Source organism: Agelaius tricolor, unplaced genomic scaffold, assembly GCF_023055355.1.
Source record: "Agelaius tricolor isolate 1412-34295 unplaced genomic scaffold, bAgeTri1.0.p SCAF_51, whole genome shotgun sequence".
NCBI classification, from domain to species: Eukaryota; Metazoa; Chordata; class Aves; order Passeriformes; family Icteridae; genus Agelaius; species Agelaius tricolor.
This window is the reverse complement of record NW_027269311.1, coordinates 2,194,009-2,217,733: the sequence shown is the minus strand read 5'-3', so window position 1 is coordinate 2,217,733 and position 23,725 is coordinate 2,194,009. Positions and strand designations below refer to the sequence as shown.

Below are 23,725 nucleotides of genomic sequence, written 5' to 3'. Positions count from 1 at the left end.
CAATGCTGGGAATGCCTCTTTTTCAGGGTACCTAACACTGCCTCTGGGGCAGGCAGGGTCCCAGTGGGGGTGCTCTGAGGGGTGTGTCCCTGAGACATCTCTCTGCTGATCCACACCTAAAGCCTGACCTCCAAGGAGATGCTCTTGTCTAAAGCTCTTGCTTAATCCACACAATAATCAAGGGAAGAAGTCGGGCTTCCAGTCACTACCGTTGGAGAGACTGTCTCAGAATAATCCCCACTTCACTCTTTTCCAGTCAAAAGCCCACAGATATTTCCAGCTGCTGGCCCTGTCTGTGTTGCCCTGGGTGACTCCCTTGTTGCATCTATGTTGCTTGCCAATACTTGCATGCAGGTGCCTTTTCTCCTGGAATGCCTCAGTGCTGTGTCTGTTTCTCCTGGCTGTTGGTGACCCCTCAGAGGGCAGAGGGCCTGTGTGCCCTGGTTCATTTATTGCTGGCCCTCACATGGTTGTTACCACAGCTCTGTGTGCTGCCAGAGCTGCCTGGTGCTGTGCAGGTGCCCTGTGCCTGGGGGTTCCCCAGGTTCCCAAGTGCCCCTATCTCCTCCCTGGTCCCTGCTCCCATGATGTGTCTGCTTTCAAGCCCAGGAGGGAGGAAGGAGATTCCCAGCAGCAGGCCTGGTCTGTAACTTCCCTCTCCTGTGCCTTCTCTCCAGATATTTAATGAAATTCATCACAGCGATGTCACCCTGGTGAACAGTGGCAAGATTGAATTCAACTGGGTGCTAAAGCCTAGCCCTGCAGACAAGTGTCTGCCTGGTGTGTTTCTGGTCAACCCCACCACTGTAAGTAGCACAAGTGACTGAGCCCAGCCCTGTGTCAGGTGGCCCAGGAGAGTGTTAAAGGGGAAAAAAGGGGGGAGGTGGGGAAGGGGGAAAAAAGTCAGAAGGGAAAACCCCAAACCCAGCCATGAGAGAGACAGGGCTGTAAGCAATTTCTGCTGGGGCCAGAGAAGGTCAAACAAGTGCTCTCCTGACAGACTCCCCCACGGCCTTGGCCGGTGGGTGGCTCTGCTGTCAGAGGCAGACACCGGCGGGAGGCACAGGTGCGTGGGTCACTGTCCTGTCCTGCTGGAAGGGGAGCAGAGGAGAATTCTTTTTGATAGATTTCTCAGAGGAAAATAAGGCACAAACCCAGCAAGTAGTGTATCTGAAAACTGTTTGTTGATAAAGAAATGGCATGGTCCCGACCAGAGGGGGGACAGAAAAGAGAGAAAATGAGAAACAGAGAGAGTAACACAGGACAGGGACAGAGCGTCACCGCGAGAGCCCTGAGGCGCTGTGTCGGCTCCTGCTCAGCAGATGGAGCAAGTGCTGCCAACCGCACCAGCGTGCGTGCCCGCCGCGGCGGGAGGGGCTCCATCGGCCGGTAGCGGGGCCGGGGCTGGATCGGCCGGCAGCGGGGCCGGGCTGGATCGGCCGGCACCGGGCCGGGCTCCATGGGCCGGCAGCGGGGCCGGGCTCCATGGGCCGGCAGCGGGGTCCCGCGGGCTGCGGCCGGGCCGGGCTCAGCAGCCGCGGTTTGTCCCGGTCGGGGCACGGCGGCTGCTCCCTCGGCGGAACAGCGGAGCACTGGGTTGCCGTGGCGAGCGGGGAAGCGGCGACAGCAGCGTAGACAGACAGGGAAGAAGTGGTTCTGTAGGGAGCCGGACCCTCCGGCTGCTCCCAGCCCAACAAAATAACAAAAGTGGCAGGGAAAAACTGTCTGTGTTAACTGCTATTATATGCTGAGATTTCTCCCATAACTCAGCCCGTTTAGGACTTTTTTGCTCAGACAGGCAAAATTTTCCTGGGCTTTGGGGTCTGTCCGCCTCCAAGGGGGAAATCTCTTGCAGCCCCCTAGACACAGAGCCTGTCTGCATTTTCTCCTAACAACCTCCTTTACACATGGGATGTGTTAAGGCTCCCAGCACGTCTACAGCTTCTATAGTAACTTTTCACCCCACGTTAGAAAGTGGATTTATAACCTATGTTGAGGCATAAGTAAAAATTTAATTGATTGCTCACAGTCACTCAGGGGACCCCGATGGCTGAGATCTCAGGCTGTGCTGGCACTGGAGTGTTTCTGAGGGTCACCTTACCCAGGCTGTGTGGTCACATATCCCTTAGTAGGCTTGCTGCTCCCTGCCTCCTCCAGCTTTGTTGCTGTGCAGCGGCTTTGTGGGGCAGTGAGGGGGCCAGGGAGCAGCGGGGCTGGAAGAGCTGGAGAGAAACTAGCAGCATCCCACCGCTGTCCAAGCTTCTCAGTCCTGCTGGATGTCTTTGAGCCGAAGCAGCGCTCCTGCCTTTGTCCCTCCCTGCGGTGGGAAGAGGAAGCCAATTGGCTTCCCCATTTCTTCATGCCTGTCTCCTGCAAGGGACAAGAGGAGCTGCTGGCCCTGCTCAGTGCAGGGATTTCCCTTCCACAGCGGCAGCAGAAGAGCCTTTTGTTGATGAGGCAGGCTCTTGCTGGCAGAGGGCAAACCCCATCAGCAGCAGAGCTGTGCTCACATCGGACTGTGCTCACATCAGGCTGTGCTGGGGCTGCAGCCTTGTGAGCCCTGGGGAGAACAAACTGCACCCCAGGGTCAGAGGCTCGACCTTTTGGTCACAAGGAAGGTAGAAGGTGTGAGTAACAAAGCCTGCTCCTCAGTTAAAATTTAAAGAAAATTTAATAAGAGACAACAGGGGACCAATAAAGTAGAAGTAGTAGTAGTCAATAGTAGAAATAGTCAATAAAGTAGAAGTAAAAGCGCTGGGTGTTTGACTTGGGTACTTAGCCACAACCAGAGGCACACACCAGTCAACACAGCAACAGCCCTTGTATACTCTGGGTATTGCATCAGCCTAATGCATATTTACAAATGGTTATACATTCTCAAACATTTTAACATAGTTCCTCCTCTGTCCTGCCTTTTTGGAGTATGTGCAGTTGTCCTAGTCCAGGTCATTTGTTACTTTTTTACACATTCAACAGGTTTCCATTCCTTCATTGGTTAAATGTTAATATTGCAACAACTCTTCACCAACATTGGTATCACAACATAACATTCTCATTAAACGAACTCTAAACTTTAGCAAAACTTCTTTTACAAAAGTCATCGTTATAAAACACATAGTATCTACTCTAACAATTGTGAAAGCCAATACTGTAATATATTTATCATGAAGGTGATGTGGTCTGATGGTTTCTTCTAGATGAGAACCTGTCTCCTCAGCCTGTCTGTCCCCTGAGCCATCCCTCATCAAACACTCTGATGCATTCCCTCCCTCTTCTCCCATCCCTGCAGGGTTCCCTTGCACCTGGCAAGAAGCGAGTGCTGAAATTCTCTTACATGCCAGGATTACCAGGAGCCTTCAGCAGGACTTATCAGCTTAAAGTGGGTGACCAGCAACCAGAAAATATCTGCCTGAAAGGAGAAGCATCCTTTCCCATGATCAGTCTGGACCTGCCCTGGAGCATCAGAGGTGGGCACTGCCTGTCTGCCCTCAGGAAAGGCCCCTCTGGTTTTGTTCCCTACCACAGGCCCTGAGGGCAGCTCATGCCAACCTCCACCGAGCCTGGAGGGTTGCAGGACTCCCAGACCAAGTCAAGCCCCCTGGTTGCTTCATGAGTCTTGAGCAGAGGATGCCATGTGGACTTTGTCCCAGGAGCCAAGCTGCAGAGCCTGCCATCCTCATCCCTGAAGGACGATGGCTAGAGTGAAAGGCTTGGGAAAGCTGTAAGAGAGGCTGGCAGGGCTTCTGGCAGGGTTGGATCTGTGTGACATTGCAGGGGATGAGATTCAGAGAGGAACAGCAGCATCCACTTTCCATAGATGGCTTGAGGGATTTCTTTCTGGTAGAAACCAGTGTTGGGAGGCAGGGACTTCCCAGCTTCAATGGGACTGGCACTTTGCTCACACTTCTCTTTGTGGATGTTTTCTTCCTTCAGGAAATGAAAAATATGAGAAGATACTGAAACAGCTCATAAAACCCCTGCAACAAGACAATCAGAGGAATAAGTCAGTTATTCTGAAGAAGCCTCAGAGCCTGAAGACCAAGATCTTGAAGTCTCAGACCCCGACAACTCAGACCTTGAAGACTCAGAACCCAAAGAGTCAGGACCTGCAGCCCAGTGTGCTTGCCTCTGGCACTGTAGTAAGAACAGCTGCAGCCCCGTTTGGCACAGGCCACCCTCTCCATGTCACCTGAGCCCCTTGCAGCCCACAGCAGCTCCTGGTGCCCTGATGACACTTGGGACCTCCCTGCCCACTGACAACCTTGTGTCACCTCAGCATTGCCCCTAGGGCTGCCCCGCTGGTCATGTCTCTTCTGGGGCTGCACCAGCTTCCTGGCTAGCCCAGGGAGAGATCCTGAAGGCCATGCTCCAGGGATGGAGTTGATGGTGCTTTGAGGGAGATGCAGGTCATTGCTGGGGAGTTCATTGTTCCCAAGCCAAGCCCTGCCAGATTTACAGCCCTTAACAGCAGCTGCCTGATTGTGCCCTGGGGCTGTGCTGGAGGTGCTCATCTCCAAGAGGCACCAGCTTGGTCCCAGTTCCCTTTCAAGACAGCTGCTGTCCAAGCTGCCTTGGTACAGGCTGGGGGCAGGCAAGTATCTGGAGCTCTGGAAGATTCCTGGCTTGTCTGTCTGCCTGGCCAGATCAGCTTTGCTGACAGTGTCTGGGCAGGCAAAGATGCTGGAGTTACTTCCCTGGAGATGAGGTCCTGGCTAAGAGAGCAGGAGGTGTCACAGGCACTGAGCAGCCAGACAGGAGGAGCCCACAGCCCCTCCCAACAAGAGTGGGGTGGGATCCTTTCTCAGGTGCAAGCTGGGCTTTGGGAAGGACCTTTGCTAACCAGCCACTGTCTTCCCTTTCTTCAGTCAGACACTCAGCTGCAGATAAAGATGATGAGGATGCTGATGGAGAAGGCTGCTCTGGAGCTGCAGCAAAAGCTCACATCCCATCCCCTGAAGAGCAGGTTCCCTGACAAGGAGCTGTGCCAGAGTCTTGCCAAGTGAGTAGGGACTCCCATCCCCATCTCCAGGTGCCCCTTGGGAACACCCAGCCATGTCCCCTTCTCCTGAGAGCTCCCTGTTTCTGCAGAGCTGGGAACAGCCTGGACTTCAGAAAGGGTCTGGTCCTGGTGGCTGTGACACGCTGCATGTGAGCAGTGGAGTGTCCTCCCTTCCCCAGCACCACGCTGAGCTTTGGACTGCTCAGCTCCCCACAGCTGTGGGGTTCTGTCCCTAGAGCTGGGGGACCCAGTGCAGACCTTCAGGCCCTTCCAGACAGCATAGATTCTGTCCCTGCTGCCTAGCTCTGAAGGAGACAACTCCCAGCTGAAGTCTTGCTTCCAACTAACAGCTGTGCAGCTGTGACACTGAACAAAAGGAGAAGGGAGCTGCACATGTCAGCAAACCCTTTAAAACCCAACATCAAATGGTTTGAATCCTGGTGGGGTGGCAGGGCAGGTGACATGGCCTGTCCCTTTGCACCATCATGATGCAGCACAAGCATGGGAGGCTTCAATTCAGGAAGAAGATGCTCTGCAGAGCAGCTCATGTGGTCTGGTTGCAGAGCAATGAAGATTTCCTGTGCAGGCAAACCTTATTCCTAGACCCCAAAGCAATTTCAGGCTCAGGCTGTACACCAGGCTAGGCAGTTCCACTGAGAGCAGTGGAGGCCCAGTGGACTCACCTAGACTGGCTTTTCATGGCAGACGAGCTGTGGCCAGTGTCCATTTTAAACTAATTTTATTTTCAGGTACCATTAGTAGCTGATCAAACCTAGGGCCTGCACTCCTCCTGACTTCCCAAAGTCATTGCCAGGTGGTCAGGCTAAGGGTTTCATGGGCTTGAGCTGAGTTTTTACAGCAGTGAATAAAGAAATAGCCACTGTATTTGTATCCTCCATCCACTTGGATGTGTAGCCAGGCTGTGGTTTAAGGACTGTCCTTATTCCTTGCAGAGTTGAGCTGCCCCAGTATGTCCTGGACATGGGCCCTGTCCTTAGGGGTTACACTGAGACACGCTCTCTGAAGATCACCAACCCTGGGCAGATCCATGTGTCCTTCAAGGTCGATGTATCTGTCCTGCAGGACACAGGTAAGCAGTGCTGGAGACACTTCCTGTGGCCTTGAAGGAGGTGTCTCAGACAGATTAGCTTAAGCCCCTGAACCTGGGGAGGTTTCTGAGCTTTTTCTTCTCAGTGCCCCTGCTGGGAGTTTTAGAGGCAGAGCTCTCCTGGCCAGCCATGCCCAGGGACCTGGCCTGCCTGCGACTGCCCCAACGCTTCAGTGCAGGGGCCAATGGACTCATCACCCTGGTCACCTCTCAGCATCTTCCCCCCTTGGCTCCCACGAGCAGCAAGTTTCTTTGGGCACTCTGTGGGCTTGTTTTGCCAACCAGTGGGGTCTGCTGTGTTTTGGAAGTGCTTTGTTTGGAGTTCACACTGTCACAGCACTTGTATTCAGTCTTTATTGAGGAAGCAGCCTGTGAGATCCTCTGGTGGATCAAAAGAGGTTTCCAAAAGAGGCCTTGAGGCAAAGAGGCCTTGAGGCAAGGCTGCCCTTCCATCACACAGTGGCTCACTGTGTCTGAAGGGTGTTCAGGTGCACTCTTAAGTTTTGTCCAGGTCACAGCACAGCGTGGGGCTTTTGCCAGACCTCTCAGCCAGGACACCTGTAAGGCCTTAACGTGCTTGTGCACATTTTGTGTTTTGTGTGTATCTCAGCTGCTTTGTGTTCATCTGTTCAAGGTTTCAGCGTGGGCCTGGACCAGATGATTTGCCTGCCCCCCAACAACAGCGTGAACTTTGACGTGCGCTTTGAAAGTGCCCACAAGCCATATGGTGACGTGGAAGTGCTGCTGCCCATAGAGGTACCACAGCTCTTGGGGCAGGCAGCAGGCTGGGCACAGCAGCAGATGTCACCCGCACCCTCTGCTGAATCCTCTGTCCTTCTCCAGGTGACAGAAGGCCCTATGTACAGCATCCGCATCCGTGCCACTGTGTCTGAAGTGTCACTCACCCTCACCAAGAACAGACTGCAGTTCTCTGACATCCCTGTTGGGCAGTGCCAGGTTGAGACCATCCAACTCTACAACCGGTTCCCAGAATCCTGCAAATGGTTCATTGCTTCCAACAAGCCTGCTCTGAAGGTAAAGCACAGGCCACATTGAACACGGAACTTGGTCGGGTTTTCTTTGTGACTCTTGCTCTTTCTGCTCCTGTGGCTGCCTGAGCACTTGAGTCTACAGTGTGTTTGAGGAAAGTTCTGAGGGTCTAGATCAAGGCTGGTTTGCCTCAACCTGTTCCATTAGCTGATGCTTTGCTTTGCTGCCATCTTCACCCATTCCTCTTCCTCCTCTGAGGACAGTAGTTCCCTATCTGCCTGCCCTGTCTCCAGGGCTTCCCTCCAGCTCTGGGCTTTGGGGCCACACTTGGTTTGGCTATGGGTGCTCTCAGCTCCGTGTCAGTGTCTCAGAACACGAGGAGACCTCACATGATTGGTTTCTGTGCCCAGAATAGTCACCTCAAATTCATGACACCAGCCGTACGTCAGAAGCTGCAGGTGCTGGTGGATGAGCCCTGTCCCTTTGACGTGACGCCCTCCAAAGGAACCCTTGATCCAGGGAAGTGGCAGGATCTGCAAATCCAGTTTACACCCGAGGAGGAGGTGAGACTGGCGGGTGTCAGCCCAGGAGGCTGTCAGGGCTGTCTGGAAATGAGGGCCTGGTGCAGAGAGTGTGGTAGGAGCTCTGCCTTCACAGGGAGCTTTCTGCAAGCCTCATACTCTGCATGGCTCAGTTCACCCCACAGAGCACTCGTGTGAGATGTGCTTTGAAATGCCCACAGGGAGCTTGCACAGAGAGCACCAGGGCTCTGAGGCTGCCTCTTGGCACATGGGGGGGATGTGCCCAACTCCCCTCAGCCTCCCCCTTGCCTGGCTGTATTTGCAGCTGTGACACTCAGTGCAGAGCAGCTGCCCACTCACAGAGGATAATCCTGGAATGGCTCATCCTGCTGCAGGACTGACAGACCAAACAGCCACCACCCACCTTCCTGGGCATGGCAGGACGGTCACCTGTAGTGGGGTGCTGCCAGCAGTCCCTGGGGCTCTGGCCTGCCTGCACATTCCTGTCCAGCTGGGGATTCAGCTTAAAGGACAAAGCATTCCCAAAAGTGGTTTGCCTGTGGCTGCTGGGTCTCGGAAACTGGCAGCATGTACCAGCATGGCCACAAGTGCTTCTGTGCCCACACACAGTCCCAGGGATCTTTTAATTGCTCAAGAAATGTAACCATCTTGTGTCTGGCTTGGACCAGAGCCAGACACTAAGCAGAGAAGATGACCCTTATTTCTTGCCAGTGAGAGCTCATTTGCCTCTCTCGTGGAGCTGGTGTTTGCCTGATGCAGCAGTGCCAGGACTGTGTCTGGACACTGTAACCCTGAGGGCCCTTCCCATGAGCACTGCACTCCTGCATGACTAGCTGAAAATGTCTGACAGTCCATTGTACATACATCCATCTGATTCCCAAATACCCAGTTACAGTGCACACCAGCGTTCATCCCAGTTACTCAGACCCAGGCTACTACAGATGCTCTAGTCCCTAGCATAAGTAAATATCTGGTTTCCATTCACCTTGGAGGGACTGATAACACCCTGACCTTGGGGCAAGCCTTGTTGTATTTGGGGTCCTGTCACCTGGGACTTCATGGATGAGTTTTCTGCACTTTCCTCTTTTCAGAGGTCTTACGAGAATGAGCTGGAGTTTATCATTTGTGGGAGCAGCAATCGCTTAAAGCTGCACCTCTCAGGACAAGGTCTGGAGCCACGGTTGGAGTTCAGACCCCCAGCACTAAAGATGGGAGGGATGCTGGTGGACAGCAATGGGGTGGAGGCCACAGTGGTGGTGAAGAACCCATGCAACTTCCCCACTGAGTCTCACTCACTGGATTTTGATGAGCAGTACCTTGAGGAGGAGAAGGTGAGAAGGCAGGTCTGGTCCCCATGTACACGCTGCCCAAGATTGACAGCAATCCAGCATTCCCAGGCTTGTGCCAGGGAGATGAAGGCAATCCCCAGGGCAAAGCCAGCTCTGCTGACATGCTGTGGGAGGACCTAAACTAAATAGTTGGTGTTATTGGGAGGAAGGGAGGAGACAGAAAATGGGTTGATTGAGTCTGTGTGATGAAAGGCAAGAAAAGGAATCTTGCATATGGTTTCTCTTCCCTCCACATACAGATCCTGCAGATGTCACTAAGGTCTGAGTACCAAAAGAGCTTTGTTATGCCTCCACGTGCCATGGGTGAGACACTGCCTCCAGAGGTGCTGCAGGACCACGAAGCACACAGGAGGCCAAAGGCTCAACAGGCAGAGCTCAAGCCCATGGCAGAAGCCAAGGCCAGGGCTGAGGCCAAGGCCATGGGCAAGGCAGCAGCAGGTCAGAAAAACAGTGAGGGTTTGGTGGTGTCTGTTTTGCCTGTGGTCCAGCCCATACACCCTGAACTCTCTCTGTCACCTTGCTCTCCAGGGAAAGCCCATTCTTTTAGCAGCTGTCTGTTCCCCAGCTTGGTGGAGGAGCTCTTGGCTGAAGGGCTGTGGCATCCTCTACCAACCCTGAGTGTAGCCAAAGCAAGCTCCTATCTGCCTGCCATAGACTGGGGAAATAATCAGGATATTTCCTTGTGTCCCTTAGCCACAAAGACTAGGGCTGGATGAGTTCCTCAGCCAGTAGGACCAGGTCTAATATCACTGGCTCTTTTATATTTGCACCTTCCTAGCAACAAAAGAACAATCTCATCTTGCTTTCACCGAGTCTCCTTTCCTGGGATCCGAGGGCATGGGGACTTTACTGCCCGGCCATAGCTTGGGGGATTGTCTGAATTCTGGGGAGGGATACAAGCTCCCCAATATCTCCTGGGATGATAGGCTGGGTCAGGAAAAGCTGTGAATCCTTGCAGCTGACCCAGAGCACCCAGGTCAGCTTGCAGTCACTCATGGTTTCTCCTCTTTGTGCTAAAGAACTGCAGCGAGAGAAAGCTCTGCAGAGGAAAGCAGAAGTGGATAAAATAATACTGGAAAGGAAGCTCATAGGGAGGAAAAAGTGAGTAAGGCTTCCATGGGTTACTGCTGTTCCATGGGTTATTGTCCCTGGAGGGCTTCCCTGCTCCAAGGACTCTGAGCTCAGAGGTGCTGGATAGCAAAGGCCAGAAGCAGCACAGGGATGGCCATTCTGAGCTCCCTGGCTCCCAAGAGAGGAAGGACCTTCTTCTGTTGAGACAGAAGATCTTCTTCTCTATTGGAGTGCTGAGCCCTCCTGGCTTAGATGCTGCCTGCAGGGAGCTGGGCTCTGGGCTTGCCTTGGCACTGCCTCTAGAGGTGTCTTTAGGTCCATGGTGTTGAGTTGCACCTTCTTGATCATCTCCCTTCACCAAAACAGTGGGATTGTGGTATGGGCAGGTGTGGGGCACAGAGCAAAGCTTGGTTTGGGTCCTGCTCCTGCCACAGCATTGCAAGTCCTTGCAATGCTGATCTGCCAGGCTTCTCCTTATGGTGGGACACCACCCACAGAAGCTCACGTCCTTTAGGCTCCCCTTCAGCTGCAGCAGTAGGCCAGCCCAGGAGAAGCTCAGCTCCAGCAAGGCAGCCCAGCTCAGGACACACAGGCAAAGTGTGGAGCTGAGAGTGGAGGCTGGTTAAAGCAAGTCTGTGTATCAGCACTTCCTTCAGCCCAGGCTGAAGTTGGTTTCATGGGCAGGAGACAGATGAGGCTGTTTCAGATGGCTTTCATGGCAGAGAGCACCGGTTTGCTTGCTCACAGCTGGGTTCCTGCAGGAAATCTGGCTGACAAGAGCCTGTCTTGCAGGAGAGGAGTTCCTGCAGCCTTTGCTTTCTGACTGATAGGATTATTCTCATTAAGGAGCAGGCTGTGCCCTGAGGGGTGCTGAATGAGCTGAGTGAGAATTGTAGGAGAGATAAGCAGATGTCAGCAATCTGTGATCTGCTTTAAACTGGGAAATCAAGAGACAAAGAGCATTTTCAGGCATCAGCACAGAGAGCTGCTGGATCAGCCTTTGGCAGTGGGCTGGAGGTGTCTGGCTGTGCCTTAAGAGGGAGCTTGCACAGCCAAGACCTTATGATGGCAAGGTTCAGGTTTGGCTGGGCCTGGAGGTCCCCTTGCACCAATGGCATCACTTGGGATGTTCCCAACCTCTGTGGGTTGAGAAAAATTCACGGAAATGGTCTCGTGGTTCTGCCTGGCCTCAGGGTCAAGGAATGAAGTGCAGGGCTGGCCAGGACTGCTGAGCCCAAGTTTCTGGTGGGGACTCTCAGCGATTTTTTCTGTTTTGTTTGCTGAAGGGAGCTGAAGCAGCTGGCTCAAAAGCGTGAGGAGGAGGCAAAAGCCTTAGAGGAGGAAGAGAGGCGGAAGGAGGAAGAAAGGCGGAAGGAGGAAGAGAAGCGGAAGAAGGACAAGAAGGGTGTCTCTGTGGGGAAGCAACCTCCAAAACCAGAGAAGGGGAAAACCAAACCCCCAGAGGGGAAGGAAACCAAGGCTCCAGAGAGGAAGGAAACCATGATCCCAGAGAAGAAAAACAAACCTCCAGAAAAGAAGGAAACCAAACCCCCAGAGAAGAAGGAGACGAAAATCCTAAAGAAGGCAACCGAACCCCCAGAGAAGAAAAACAAACCTCCAGAAAAGGAAACGAAATCCCCAGAGAGAAAGGCAACGAAATTCCCAGAGAAGGAAACCAAAGCTCCAAAGAAGGGGGAAGCAAAAGCCCCAGAGAAGGGGGAACCCAAAACCTCAAAGAAGGATGAAACCAAAGCCCCAGAGAAGGGGGGAACCAAAGCCCAAAAGAAGGGGAGAACCAAAGCCCCAAAGAAGGGAGAAACTGAAATCCCAGAGGACGCAGCTGAGATGGAGAACTTGATCCAGAGGTTTCAGATCTATGAGTCATTGCAGCAGAATTTCTCCTACTGGAACAGAGTTCAGGGTACTGTGCAGATACCTGTGATCCAGAAGGGAAACAAGTTCCAGCATGCAGCTGGAAACCAAGGTCAGAAGACCAATAAGCCTCAGGAGAAGGTGAAGAAGAAACCTGAACAAAAATGTAGAGACCAAAGCAATCTTTAGTCATCTCAGCTGGAGATGCAAAGCAAAGTTACAGAGGGGACAGTCAGATGATGATGTTCCACAATGACTGGGTATCATCTGTGCTGATGGGGAGGTTACCCCTTCTTGGGACTCAGTTTTTTCAGGCAGGGAAAAATTATTCTTTATTCACTCAACTCAGTTTCTACAGTTTCAGACCTCGTGTGCAACTTTAATTAGTTAATAGATTTCTTTCTAAGTAAGCTATTGGTTAATAAAATATATTTTACTTGTGCATCAAATCTCTCTATTGTATTGTTTACTTGTTCTCTGCACTGATTCTCATGGGACAAATCCCTTGTTGTTGCAGGTACATTTGTTTTTCACCCTCAGAACAGATTGTTAACGAACTCTCATTCTCAAAATAGCTTCACATGGGAACTTGTAACTGCTTCTCTGCACTTAGAAGAGATGACAGGCCAGCTGTTAATATTGCAGAACAAGGCCTGATTTCATAAGGCCTTTCTTTTATCATTATTCTACCTGTCTATGACATCTCCCCCTTTTCATTCATTTAAAAAAGGCTCCTATGTTCTGATGTTGAAACAGCTCACTCTTGTGAGGGTATTATCTCATGAAGGTTTTCACTGGTTATTATCTGTTAGACAACTGAAAGGTGAATAAGCCATAAATGAAATAACAGCATGATGGTCTACTGGAGGGATTAAAGTTGTAAAAAGCATATTGGAATTCTAAGTAAATCAGTTATGAGAAAAACTCATGGGAACTGCAAATTCCATGGAAACAGAAATTCAGTACGACTTTTTAAAGTGCAGGGTTACTGAAAAATAAATATAATAACGTGCAATTTAGCATATTGCTGAACAACCCAACAGCTTTTTGTGACTGTATCTGGCATCATTTTATATGGCAAATTTGTTAGCATTCTTGTTAAAAATATCAGACCATGTTAAAATTTGATAGGTAATAAGGCGTTGCATTTGCCGCTTTTCAATCTCTCCAGTAACTGTAAAACTATATAAAAGAATCAGAATTTAGTCAGAAAACGAAATAAACTTAAAAAAACCCTATAGCAACACGTTTTCAAGGCACACAAACACAGTAGGTAAGGCTCCTGCCTCCTATCAGACAGAAGTAATCAAGCAGCTCTGCGCCAGAGCAGGGGCCTGTGCCACCCACAGGGCAGAGGGAAAGCCCTACAATAAAGGGAAACTATGGGGAGAAGAGAGGACATTTAAAGTGCAATGACATAACTACACATCAATAAAGCTTCTCTTAATATTCACACAATAGTCATCCCTTCATTGCGCGGGCCAATCCTCTCATTATCCATGGATCCCAGCAGGGCCCTGCGGCCGTGAATGCGGCCCGCTCTGGGCTCGCCTGGCTCGGCCGCCACAGCGCCCCCGGGGCCGCTGCACCTCTGCTCCCCCAAAACACCCGCGGGGAAAAGAGCAGGGCAAAGGCAGCAACACAAAACAAACTCTAAAACCCGCACACAAAACGATAAACACAGAAAAGGCACAAGCTGCATTTTATTTCATCTTCTGCCAACACAGTCACTGACTGAGAGTTGCATTTCCACGGCAAAGATCTGCCTTTTGAGAAACTTCAAACACAGAAATATCTTTTTTACGAGATGTGTACAAGGCCAGGCCTCATTGGAGGCACAGCTTTTCTCACAACTCTGCATCATCTTTAACTGAAAAAGAATTAAGCAGTATGGTCATGAGTCTGGCATCTCAGCCAGAAAGGCCAGGTATTAGAGGGAAGAAGTCAGCCTATAAAATCTGATTATTTTTCCTCTTCCATTGGTCTGTCAATAATGTTAATCAGAATGTATCTCTACATGTTAACATGAAGGTGTTTGTATTTACATAAGCAGTAATATATCTATAAAGACTTTTGAATTCTCTTCAAGGACAAGAAAATTTGAACCAATAATCCTTTCCTAATAGACAGGTCCAGTTTAACTTTTCACTGAAGATGTTAAACCCAAGGGTAGTTCATGTAATGCTGTCCTTACATGTCGCTATCTTCATGCACAACAGCCCATCTTTATTCTTCACAGCTCACATTTAGATGGTTTTCTAAAGGCATTGTCTTTCATTTTAATTGGTTAGTAATTTACTGCAATTCGGTTCATTGGTTGGTAGTTGCTAAAGTACATGTTAGTCAAAACCTTTCCTCCCTAAGGAGGTTTACATTCTTGTCTCCTGGATAGAAGCTGTGGGTAGAAGTCTTTCTTCTTCTTTCTTCTCCTTTCTCACAGGAACTTGTCAGGCTAGCTGTTAGCTGTACTTAGCTGAAGCAGCAGGCCTGAGCCATAATTTTACAAGGGTAACAAAGCTCTTCTTTTATACGGCTTTACAATATTGTATGTAACAATGTTGTATGCAACATTGACATATGATTATTTCAATCTTAAAGAATAATCTTAAATTTCTTTCACGTGAATTTTGACCTTTGTAATATTTGTGTATGATATATTTGGAGATAAAATCTGGTTTGAATCATCCCTTCATAGAATCACAGACTCATGAAATCATCAAGGTTGGGAAAGCTCCCTGAGACCACAGAGTCCCAGCTGTGCCCGATGCCCACCTTGTCCCCAGCCCAGAGCCCTGAGTGCCACCTCCAGCCCTTCCTGGGACACCTGCAGGGATGGGCACTGCCAAGCTCCCTGGGCAGCCCCTGCCAAGGCCTGAGCAGCCTTTCCATGGGGAAATTCCTGCTGGTGCCCAGCCTGAGCGCAGCCTGAGGCCGTTCCCTCTGCTCCTGTCCCTGTCCCTGGGAGCACAGCCCGACCCCCCGGCTGTCCCCTCCTGGCAGGGAGTGGTGCAGAGCCACAAGGGCCCCCCTGAGCCTCCTTTGCTCCAGGCTCAGCCCCTGCCCAGCTCCCTCAGCCCCTGCTGGGGCTCCAGCCAGGATAGCATCCTAGTGCTATACAAAGAGCAGTGCCGTAGGTGCCTTTATCACCACATTTTAATCTTTCATAAATACAGAAAGACCCTTCAGAAAGCACTAAAGCCAAGTCAGCAGCAAAAGTGCCAATGTCCTCTGCAAAGCAGCGCGGCCCGGGCCGGGCCGGCCCCAGGCTCGGTGCCGCGGTTGCCCGGTAACCGTGCCCGGGCCCTCAGCGTCTGTGACGGCGCCGTGGCCTCAGCGCCCGCAGCCGGCGCTGCTGCTCATTCGCACTCGGCATTAGCCAAGCGAATGGTTCGCTGAGATTGGTCTCTACGAGTCCTGCGATTTCGCGGAGAATTGGTCTCTGTGAGCAACTCGGAAACTCGCACAACATTGGTCTTTGTGAGGGACTCCTAAATTCACAGAACATTGGTTTCTGTGAGGGAGTCCTGAACTTACAAAGCATTGGTCTTTGTGAGGGACTCCTAAATTCACAGAACATTGGTTTCTGTGAGGGAGTCCTGAACTGGCAAAGCATTGGTCATTGTGAGGGAGTCCTGAATTTCGTTTGAAGGTAAAGATTGACTCAAGTTGTACTTTCTGGTTTTGTCACATCTCTGCTCTGAAAGAGAATGCCAGAGGGAAATACAGGATGGGATAATGCCAGTCTTCAGTTTGGTGGCATGTACAGCTGAGGGGATGAACCATATATGGTCTGCTGATGGTGCTTTTTGTCTCACCGAAGAAATGCAACATTTCCTAAATATACTAGTCTATCCATTTTTTCCTATAGTATTTATTTAAACTACTTATAGGTGAATGAGTTCTGTTCAAGTTTCAGGGGGTTGTTATGATCTAGTTATTAAAATTATTAAGGAGATGCCCCTGGATTAAGGTGCAAAACATGACCATGTGCCAAAGTCAATAGTTTGGATTTTATGGAACAGTAAATGTAAGGAAGAGAGAGGGATAAAGAAATAGCAAAAGGAGGGGGGGAGGGAGGGAGCTGGGAAGGGGGGAAGAAAGAGAGCGACAGAGAGAGATTTAGTAGAAAATATCACCATTCCATGGATCCCATCCCATTCAATCCTCTTCTGGTCTTCTCTGTGGTGAGGCCTCACAAAATGGAAGACTCCAAAGGATTAATGCAGATTTGGGCAAGGTGGCACTGCCCAGGTAGCTCCCTGGGGTGGGGCAAGTTTGGCTCTGTCTCTTGCTACTCTCAAATAATATAAAATCTTTAGCACTAGGATATCCTTTGAGTCTGCCCTGAATTGGGTTGTGGCTTTTCAGATCTGTTGTGTTACTTTGCATGCCCTGCAGTCGTCTGGTGCAAGGCCTCAGGAATGGCTCTGGGGGCACTTTGGAGGTCTTTGATGGGTTATGACACCCCCTCAGCTGCCCCTCATGGGAAGGTCCCCTGGATGTGGCCTTCTGGGGCTGGGGGCTTTTAGAGCTGAGCCAGTTTGCCTGAGGGAGGATGGGTGTCCACTGCCCCTTAGCAGAGGTTGTGCCACACGCCCAGAATTTCCTCCTCCCCCCTCTGTTGATGGGAGGTTTGAGTGCAAACCTGGCCTCAGCAGACGAGTCTGTGGCTATGACTTCCCCAGCCTGAAGGCAGACAGAGCTGGTTTTCAGCACAGCTGCTGGGTCTGGCTTTAGTGGGGATGTATTTTTCTCCCTCAGCCTTGTTCACTTCTCCCCAGACCTGAGCTAATGGGATGCTAGTGTCAGCTTTATCTTGTCTCAAGTTCCCTTAGGCAGCTTAACTCACAGTGCCAAGTTCCAGTCAGGAGGCATTTTCAGGGAAGGGTGGGCTTGGGGGTCTCAGCTTCTCTATACAGTTTTGTCACAATGGGCAAAAATTTCTTTATAGCAATATTTAAGCCATTAACCATAACACTCCAGTCTCTCTCAAGTCCTGTGAGGAGCAGCTGAGAGAGCAGGGGTTGTTTAGCCTTAAGAAGAGGAGGTCCACTCAAGCTGTTTTTAAATAATATTTAAGCTACAGCTTTGATTGTTCTAAGTATTTTTAATGTTGAGCATTTTAGCTCCAGGTTTCAGTATGATCCATCTTTAATGAATTGCACAAGGTCACCATGTAGTTCAAATAAAGTCCAACTAGAGGCCTAACAATACTAGCTGCTTATGCCAAACAAGCACATAGCTAGTTTCAAATCATAGAAAATCTTTAGCACCAGTATATCCCTTGAGTCTGCCATGAACTGGGTTCTGGATTTTCAGAGTTCCATTGTTGTTCCTTCCAGTTCTGTTGAGGGACTGTCACTCATCTGTGACATCATCACTTCACAATGGCATCTGGATTCCCAGGAAGGACACCAACACCTCGACTTTTGCTTAGGGAAGGACTTAAGCCTAATAATGTGAGTAGCCCCTGGGGCTGTGTTAAGGCTGGAAACTGCCCTGGTGTCCCTGCTCTCCCTGCCCCTGTTGTCCAGCAGTGCTCTGAAGCTGCAGAGCCCCTCCCCAGCCCTCTGTGCCATGCTCCTGTTGCTGGGGCTGTCCTGGTGCAGTAGGGAACACTGTGGGATGTGTCAGGGACAGCCCAGCGCCTTGCCTGGCTGTGCCAGTGGAGCCAAGTGAAACCAATGCACAGCTGAAGCCCTCAGCATGGGCGTCTTTCCTTCCCCTTTGCCACAGCAATTCCTTCTGTCAGGCTGGGCACTCACCTGTGCTGCTCTGACCAAGCTGCCCTTGGGCACCTGGGCATGTGAGGGGGAAAGCTCAAATTCTGCCCCAAGCCTTGAGAGCCACGGCTGGTCCCAGCTGGAAGAGCTTCCAAAGCAGCTGTTCTCTCCCAGCTCCTGGGTGGGCACAGATGCAGCCCTGCAGGCAGCACTGGAGCCAGGGCCACAAAGGTCCCTTGCTGTCTGCAGCTCACTTGACTGAAGATGCCCCACTGCTGAGGCTCTGCCAAGGACATCCCTCTGTTTTCTTCTCTCGAGGGCTCTGTCAGCCCAGACAGAGAAAACCAATGCTAAGTAACAGAGAGAGCTAAAACTTGGACACATTCCTGTGCACCTCACTCTTGCTACAGCTTGTCTTGCTTGCTTCCCTTGGACTCAGCCAGCAGTGCTATCTCCTGCCTGGGAGTTTTGAGTGTTGTGCAGGGGTGGAGTTCAGGCAGTTCTGAGAGCTCCTCCCCACTCTCTGGAAAGGTCACTGCCTCAATCCAGTGAAATGTAAGAGGAAACAAATGCCCAAAGAGCAGAAATCCCCAAACATGTCCCATCCAATCACAGAGAGACTCATGGGACAGAGCCATGTGGCTGGAGTATGTCTATTGCACTCTGTATTATTAATTTATTGGTGCTAAGTATTTCAGCAGGCAACTTCCAGGGTTTCCAGAACTGTCCTAGTGGCTGTGATCACAAATTATTCATCAGTGCCACTTGTTCAAGGAAAGCCTTTCTGAGCAAGCACATCTCTGACATTCTTGCTGTTTGGTTTTTTTTGTTTTTGTTTGGTTTTTTGTTGTTTTTTTGTTTTTGCATTTCAGCTGCTTCCCTCTAAGTTCCAGAGGGAGAAGTTTGTCAACTCAAAGCAGGAGGCCAGCACTGGGGGGAGTTTTCTGCCCAGAATTGGCCCATGTTTCGACATGAGTGAGACTCGTCCAAAGGTAGCCTTTTCCCGCTCTTTTCCTTTCTGTTTAACATGAAGTTTGAAGAGGGTGAGTGCTTGTGACAGGCTCGCCTCCAGCAAAAGACCTCAGTGTCCAGGTCCTGTTGTCATTGCAAACTGCTGGGAGTGGTGGACTGGGAGTCCTGATCTGCACTAAGCCAACACAAATGACCTCTGCTGAAGCTGCTGGGCTGTGCTGGAGTGTAGCTGCCATTGCTAAAACCAGGGGGGGAAGGCTGAGGACACAAAGGCACCAAATTGCCATTTGCCATTCTCCTGCTGAAGGAGCCACCTCTTGCTTTGGTGTGGTCACCATCAAATGCTTGGGGTCACAGCATTCCCTCCACAGTGGCAGCGTTGGCCTTTGAGGCCGAGGACCTGCAGGAATGACTTCAGCTTTAGCAAAACAAATTGCATTACTGCTTTGGGCTGGAACAATGTGTTGGGACCCTGAGGGGGTGTTAGATTTTGCAGGCTGCCAGATGTACAGGGGACTGGCCCTGGGCAGAAGGGAATGGATGTGCTTTATCTGGATCAGTGCCTACTTAGAGTTGTGTTTAAAGCTGCTTTTCTGGCAGGACTGGCTCAGTAGAAAGCACAGTCCAAAGGGGTAGGTGACCGAGGTGGGCTGTTGAGCAGGAAATTGGCAGCAAGCGACACGGAACACAATCCAGGTTAAGGATTGCCCTGGAGAGGGGCCTTGGGAACACCTCAGGGAAAGGCACAACTAAGGCACAGTGTGCTGCAGCCACTCCCTTCAGCAGACTGTGTCTCCTCATGGAGTCACACACAAGACCTGCTTGTGTCTCTGGTGTAACAACAGTGTGACTGGAGAAGGCAGACAAAGCAGGGCAGAGCCTTCTTAAAGCAATGTCTCTGGTCCAGAAGCATTTGCTGTTGTTGTGTCTTTCCAGACATGCCTCTGCAATGGTATTAAAGAAGATGGCAATAATGACAAGAAAGCACCCATTTAAAGCTAATGGAAAAAGGAGATACCAACTCTACTCTTACCCAAGTCGCTGAGAAAATAATTGAAGCTTATCCTCATTCAGCATTGTCATTCACTTGTCTTCTATCCTCATTCACTTGTCTTTTTCCTGACTTCATTTTTGCCTTTAGCTGACTTCCTGACTTTATTTTTGCCTTTACCTCTGTTAGAAAGGCAGTAACTTTTAAATGCAATGAAAGGGGACAAAATCATCAAAGCAAAAGCAAAAGAAAACTGTTTATTAGCAACCACACACAGAGGCGTGTGTCTGCCTGCCCCCGAAAAGGAGCAAACACACCCTCCAAGAAAAAAGCAATCTTTGTATCCCCTTTGTACCCAGCTGGGACAGTCCCTGGCCCCTTTTCCCCGGAGGGGTACTCAAGAACTTCCATTCTCTCTGACCACCAACTTTTCTGTCCCCTCTCCTCTCATCCTCCTTCCTTTTGGTCAGGTCTTCAGCCAGTTGGTGCTGCCAACTCACAGCAACACCCAACACACCAACCTGAACAAATCCAAACTACAAACAACACATAGTACCAACAAATTCCATTCTTTCACTTAAAAACCTTTTGGCTTCAGCCAAATACCACCTCATCTCTCACACCTCCTCTAGTACTGTTCTCTTCTTACTGATGCTTAAGTTCTAGTTCAAAACAGGTATTTGCAGTTGTGTGGGCCTCAGTTTCCCTGTCTCAGAGTAAAGGACATCCCAAAATTGAATCGGATGTAAATTTGTGGGTCTTACTTACTCCATGAGTGCTCAGTCAGTGCTCCAGTGGGCACAGGGCTGTGCTTAAGGAACGTGCTGCCTGGCATTCTGGAGAAGGAAAGCTGGAGAAATCAAAAGAGCAACTTGGCTTGAGCCTGCTCTAAGCTGATCAAGCAGTTCTTGATCAGCTCAGAGCAGAGGTGGGTGAGCCAGAGTTTGCCCAGTGTGTCCTGGGCACACATGCTCACCCAGAGTCTGTGCTTCACTGGGGATCAGTGTAAGGGATCCTTCATGAACTTTCCTCCCAGCAGCTGAACCTCTCCCTGCTCTCTCGCCTCTCCAGCTGTCACCAGCTCCCCCGAAACGGAGCGTGTTTGGGGTTTCCCCACGAGAGCTGGTATTTCAGAACGTCGTTGCTCATGAGGTCTCTGAAATGGTGCTGTCTCTCATGAATAAGGACAAGGTAAGTGCTGGCACCTGGAGCTTTAACACTGTGCTGGAAGAGGAGAGTGCTGTCATTCCCCCAGTGTACAGCAAAGCAAGTTATCTGCTGCAGCACATCCAGAAGAAAATGTCTCAGCACCTTTGTTCTGCAAGTTGTGGAAATCTTCCTGTGCTGGGAACTGTCCCCTGATTTTGGCCATGCATTGATGGTATCTATGCCAAAGGAGTTTCCTGCTCTTGAAAGCTCTGGATTGGTAGGAATGTTGAGCCTGTACAGTTCTTACCTGCTCTCATGCTTTGCCTTGAGCTAGACCACATCCTGGGTTTCCTTGGTTAATCTTGGCTCCTGGTAGGAATCTCTGCCTCTCTCAGCCAGTTTGGCTCCCTTTGTGCAGCTCACAGTCAGCTCAGGGGCTGAGTCTTCTCCACTTTATGCTGGAATCACTTCTCATTCATGGCATTGGCACTGCAGGAAATGTGTTCTGAAAGAGCCCTGCAATCAGAGTGATGGAGCAGAAGCAGTGGGAGGCCTTTAGGTGCCACTTCAGGCTCCTGCTAAGTTTCATTCAGCTCTGCTCAGCTTTTCCAAAAGCAACACGGTGCTCTGCTTTCCCTTTGAAGAACCACAGCACATCCAACGCTCCTGGAGGTTTTCACCTTCACTTGTGATTGTTTTGCAGTTTCCCAAGAGAGTTGAGAGGGAAAAAGTTGAAAAATGTCACCAGTTGTGTTCCAGTGTAAAGAGGAAAACAGAGACCATTGGAATTTCCGTCAGGGAAACATTTCTCAAATGAGCCTTGTGCCAAGAGTGGGCTGGTGGGAAGAGACAGGAGGGAGTCCAAATCATCTGGTTTAGACTTTCTGAGAGCATTTTGGTGCTCAGGGGTTGATGATATCTGTGTGCTAGAAAATGCATGTGTGCTGTGTCTGTGAATCCCAGAGGGCAGCACCTGGCCTGCTGGCTGCAGGCAGGAATGCCCAGCAGCCCAGCTTGCCTGCACAGGCAGCAAGAAGCCCTGGAGAGCCAAGATTGGCTTTGCATACTGGAACCACACTGTCACTCAGTGCTGGTCATGTTTCTCCAGGCAGAAAATGCCTTTGAAGCCCAGAGTCAATAGGCACAGCCTGTCTGTGTTTCCATCACTTTTGGCAAGCTGAATGCTCTCATGGTTTTATGATTCCTCCTTGCTGCTTTACTGCCCGTTTAAATTCTCTTTGCCATCTCCTTGTTTTAGGGATTGTCTTGCTGTGTTCCTTCTTTTGCTTTTCAGGTTTACTTTTATTCCCAGTAAGGCCACAGTGGTTTGGTCTCCTCTCTTGCTGCTCTGCCTGCCTGACTCTATCTCCACAACGTCCCTACCCAAACCTCATCTGCTAGAAGGGAATTTTTTCCTTCCCCCAGGACAATTTGATGCTTTGCTTTCAGGTAGCACATTCGCCCCTGGAACATGACAACTTCATGGCTGTGTGCAGGCAGAAGCCAGCAGGTTTTTTGGCCTTGTTGAATATGCAGATGACTTGGTTCAGGTGCTCTGTCTCCATCCTGCTGGTGCTGACCTGCTTGGCCCTTCCTTCCCACCAGGCACTGCCCTACTGGCCCTGGCCACAATGCTGGAGCCAGACAGGAGGGATTCAAGCTCAGCCTTGTGAATGATGTGCCTGTGCCTGCACAGCTGAAAGTGCTTTGGAAAAGGGGCCAGGGAGGGATGTCAGCAGGGCACGGACAGGTCTCCTCTCGTTTCCACAAGTGGCAAAATCATCATGTGATGTCTTTGCTGCAGATTGCTCAGATGGTGAAGGTCTGCATGGAGAGCTCACCTTACTTCCAGCTGGCCTGCCCCAGTGATGTGTACCACATCGTGCCACCAGGCGCCTCCGCCCCTGTGCGCATCCGCTTCAGCCCCGACGAGAACAAGGTGAGGCTGGAGGAGCCAAAGCACACAATGATCTCCACAGCCATTGTTTTCCCTGCACTCTGCTCCAGCCCATTGCATGCTGTGAGCTGGGCTCCAGGCCCTGGGCAGGCAGCCTGCAGCAGCCAGTCACACCTTGGCACTGCTGGCAGGCACTGCAGCCAGGCCTGACAGGCTCTGCTTCCCCTCCCTGCACATCCCTGAGCATTCCCAAGGGAAGATGCACAGGAACAGGATGAAAATGACAAAGAGATGTTGACAGATGTTCAGCCATCTCTAGGTCCAGTGGAAGGGGTTTCATTATTATGGAAAACACTCGAGGGACAAAGAGGTCAGGGAGCTTTCCTCCTTCCTGACTGCCAACAGCTTCCCTGCCTGCCCCTGGGCTGGAGCAAAGACGGTGCTTTTTCACCCCCTCTGTTCTGCAGCCTTGCAGCTGTGCTGTCCCAGAGCACAGGTGACCAGGGCACAGCTGCAGGGGCAGGGCAGAGGATGTGCTGTGCCCGTGAGCCCAGCCTGGCACAGGCACACTGGGCTCTGGGTGCCCTTGGTCAGCAGGAGGTTGCTGAGCTGCAGGGGACTTGGACACCTGCCTGAAGGAGCTCGTGTAGGGCAGGTACAAGCTGCAGGCAGAGCTGTGGGCCCAGAGCCTGTGGCAGTGGCACTGCTGGGGCTCTGTCTTCATGCCTGTCACTGTGCTTGCTCTGTCAGCTGGCACCCATTCCGTGCCAAAGGTGCTTCTGCATGGAGGTTTGAACGGCAGTGCTGAGGCCCTGGCAAGTCTGATCTCACAGCTGGCATCTGGAGACTTGTTCATCCAGAAGGGTTTAGGACATGGCATGGAAGGGAGGAAGCCTTGCAGGCAAACAAAGAGAGGCCCTTTCCAACAGCATCCTGCAACCTCTTAGCACTGTTCTTCTCCTGACTTGGTTGGAGAGGCAAAGTTAGAGGGGAGTTCTGAGCCAACTGATGTTTCTGCACCAGGCCAGAGGTGCAGGATCTCTTTGGGTGCAGCTGTTTTCT

The 23,725-nt window shown here is 50.9% G+C and overlaps 1 protein-coding gene across 1 annotated transcript in view; it reads left to right on the top strand.

The window, feature by feature from the left end:
* LOC139604493 (hydrocephalus-inducing protein-like) overlaps nt 1–23,725 on the top strand; it is a 96,610-nt gene that overhangs the window by 3,259 nt on the left and 69,626 nt on the right. Inside the window, exons 4-12 of the mRNA XM_071455646.1 lie at nt 678–806; nt 3,290–3,467; nt 3,934–4,139; nt 4,866–4,999; nt 5,953–6,089; nt 6,742–6,863; nt 6,951–7,142; nt 7,508–7,660; nt 8,731–8,970. Coding sequence (XP_071311747.1) covers nt 678–806; nt 3,290–3,467; nt 3,934–4,139; nt 4,866–4,999; nt 5,953–6,089; nt 6,742–6,863; nt 6,951–7,142; nt 7,508–7,660; nt 8,731–8,970 — 1,491 coding nt within the window. The remainder of the gene's footprint in view (nt 1–677; nt 807–3,289; nt 3,468–3,933; nt 4,140–4,865; nt 5,000–5,952; nt 6,090–6,741; nt 6,864–6,950; nt 7,143–7,507; nt 7,661–8,730; nt 8,971–23,725) is intronic.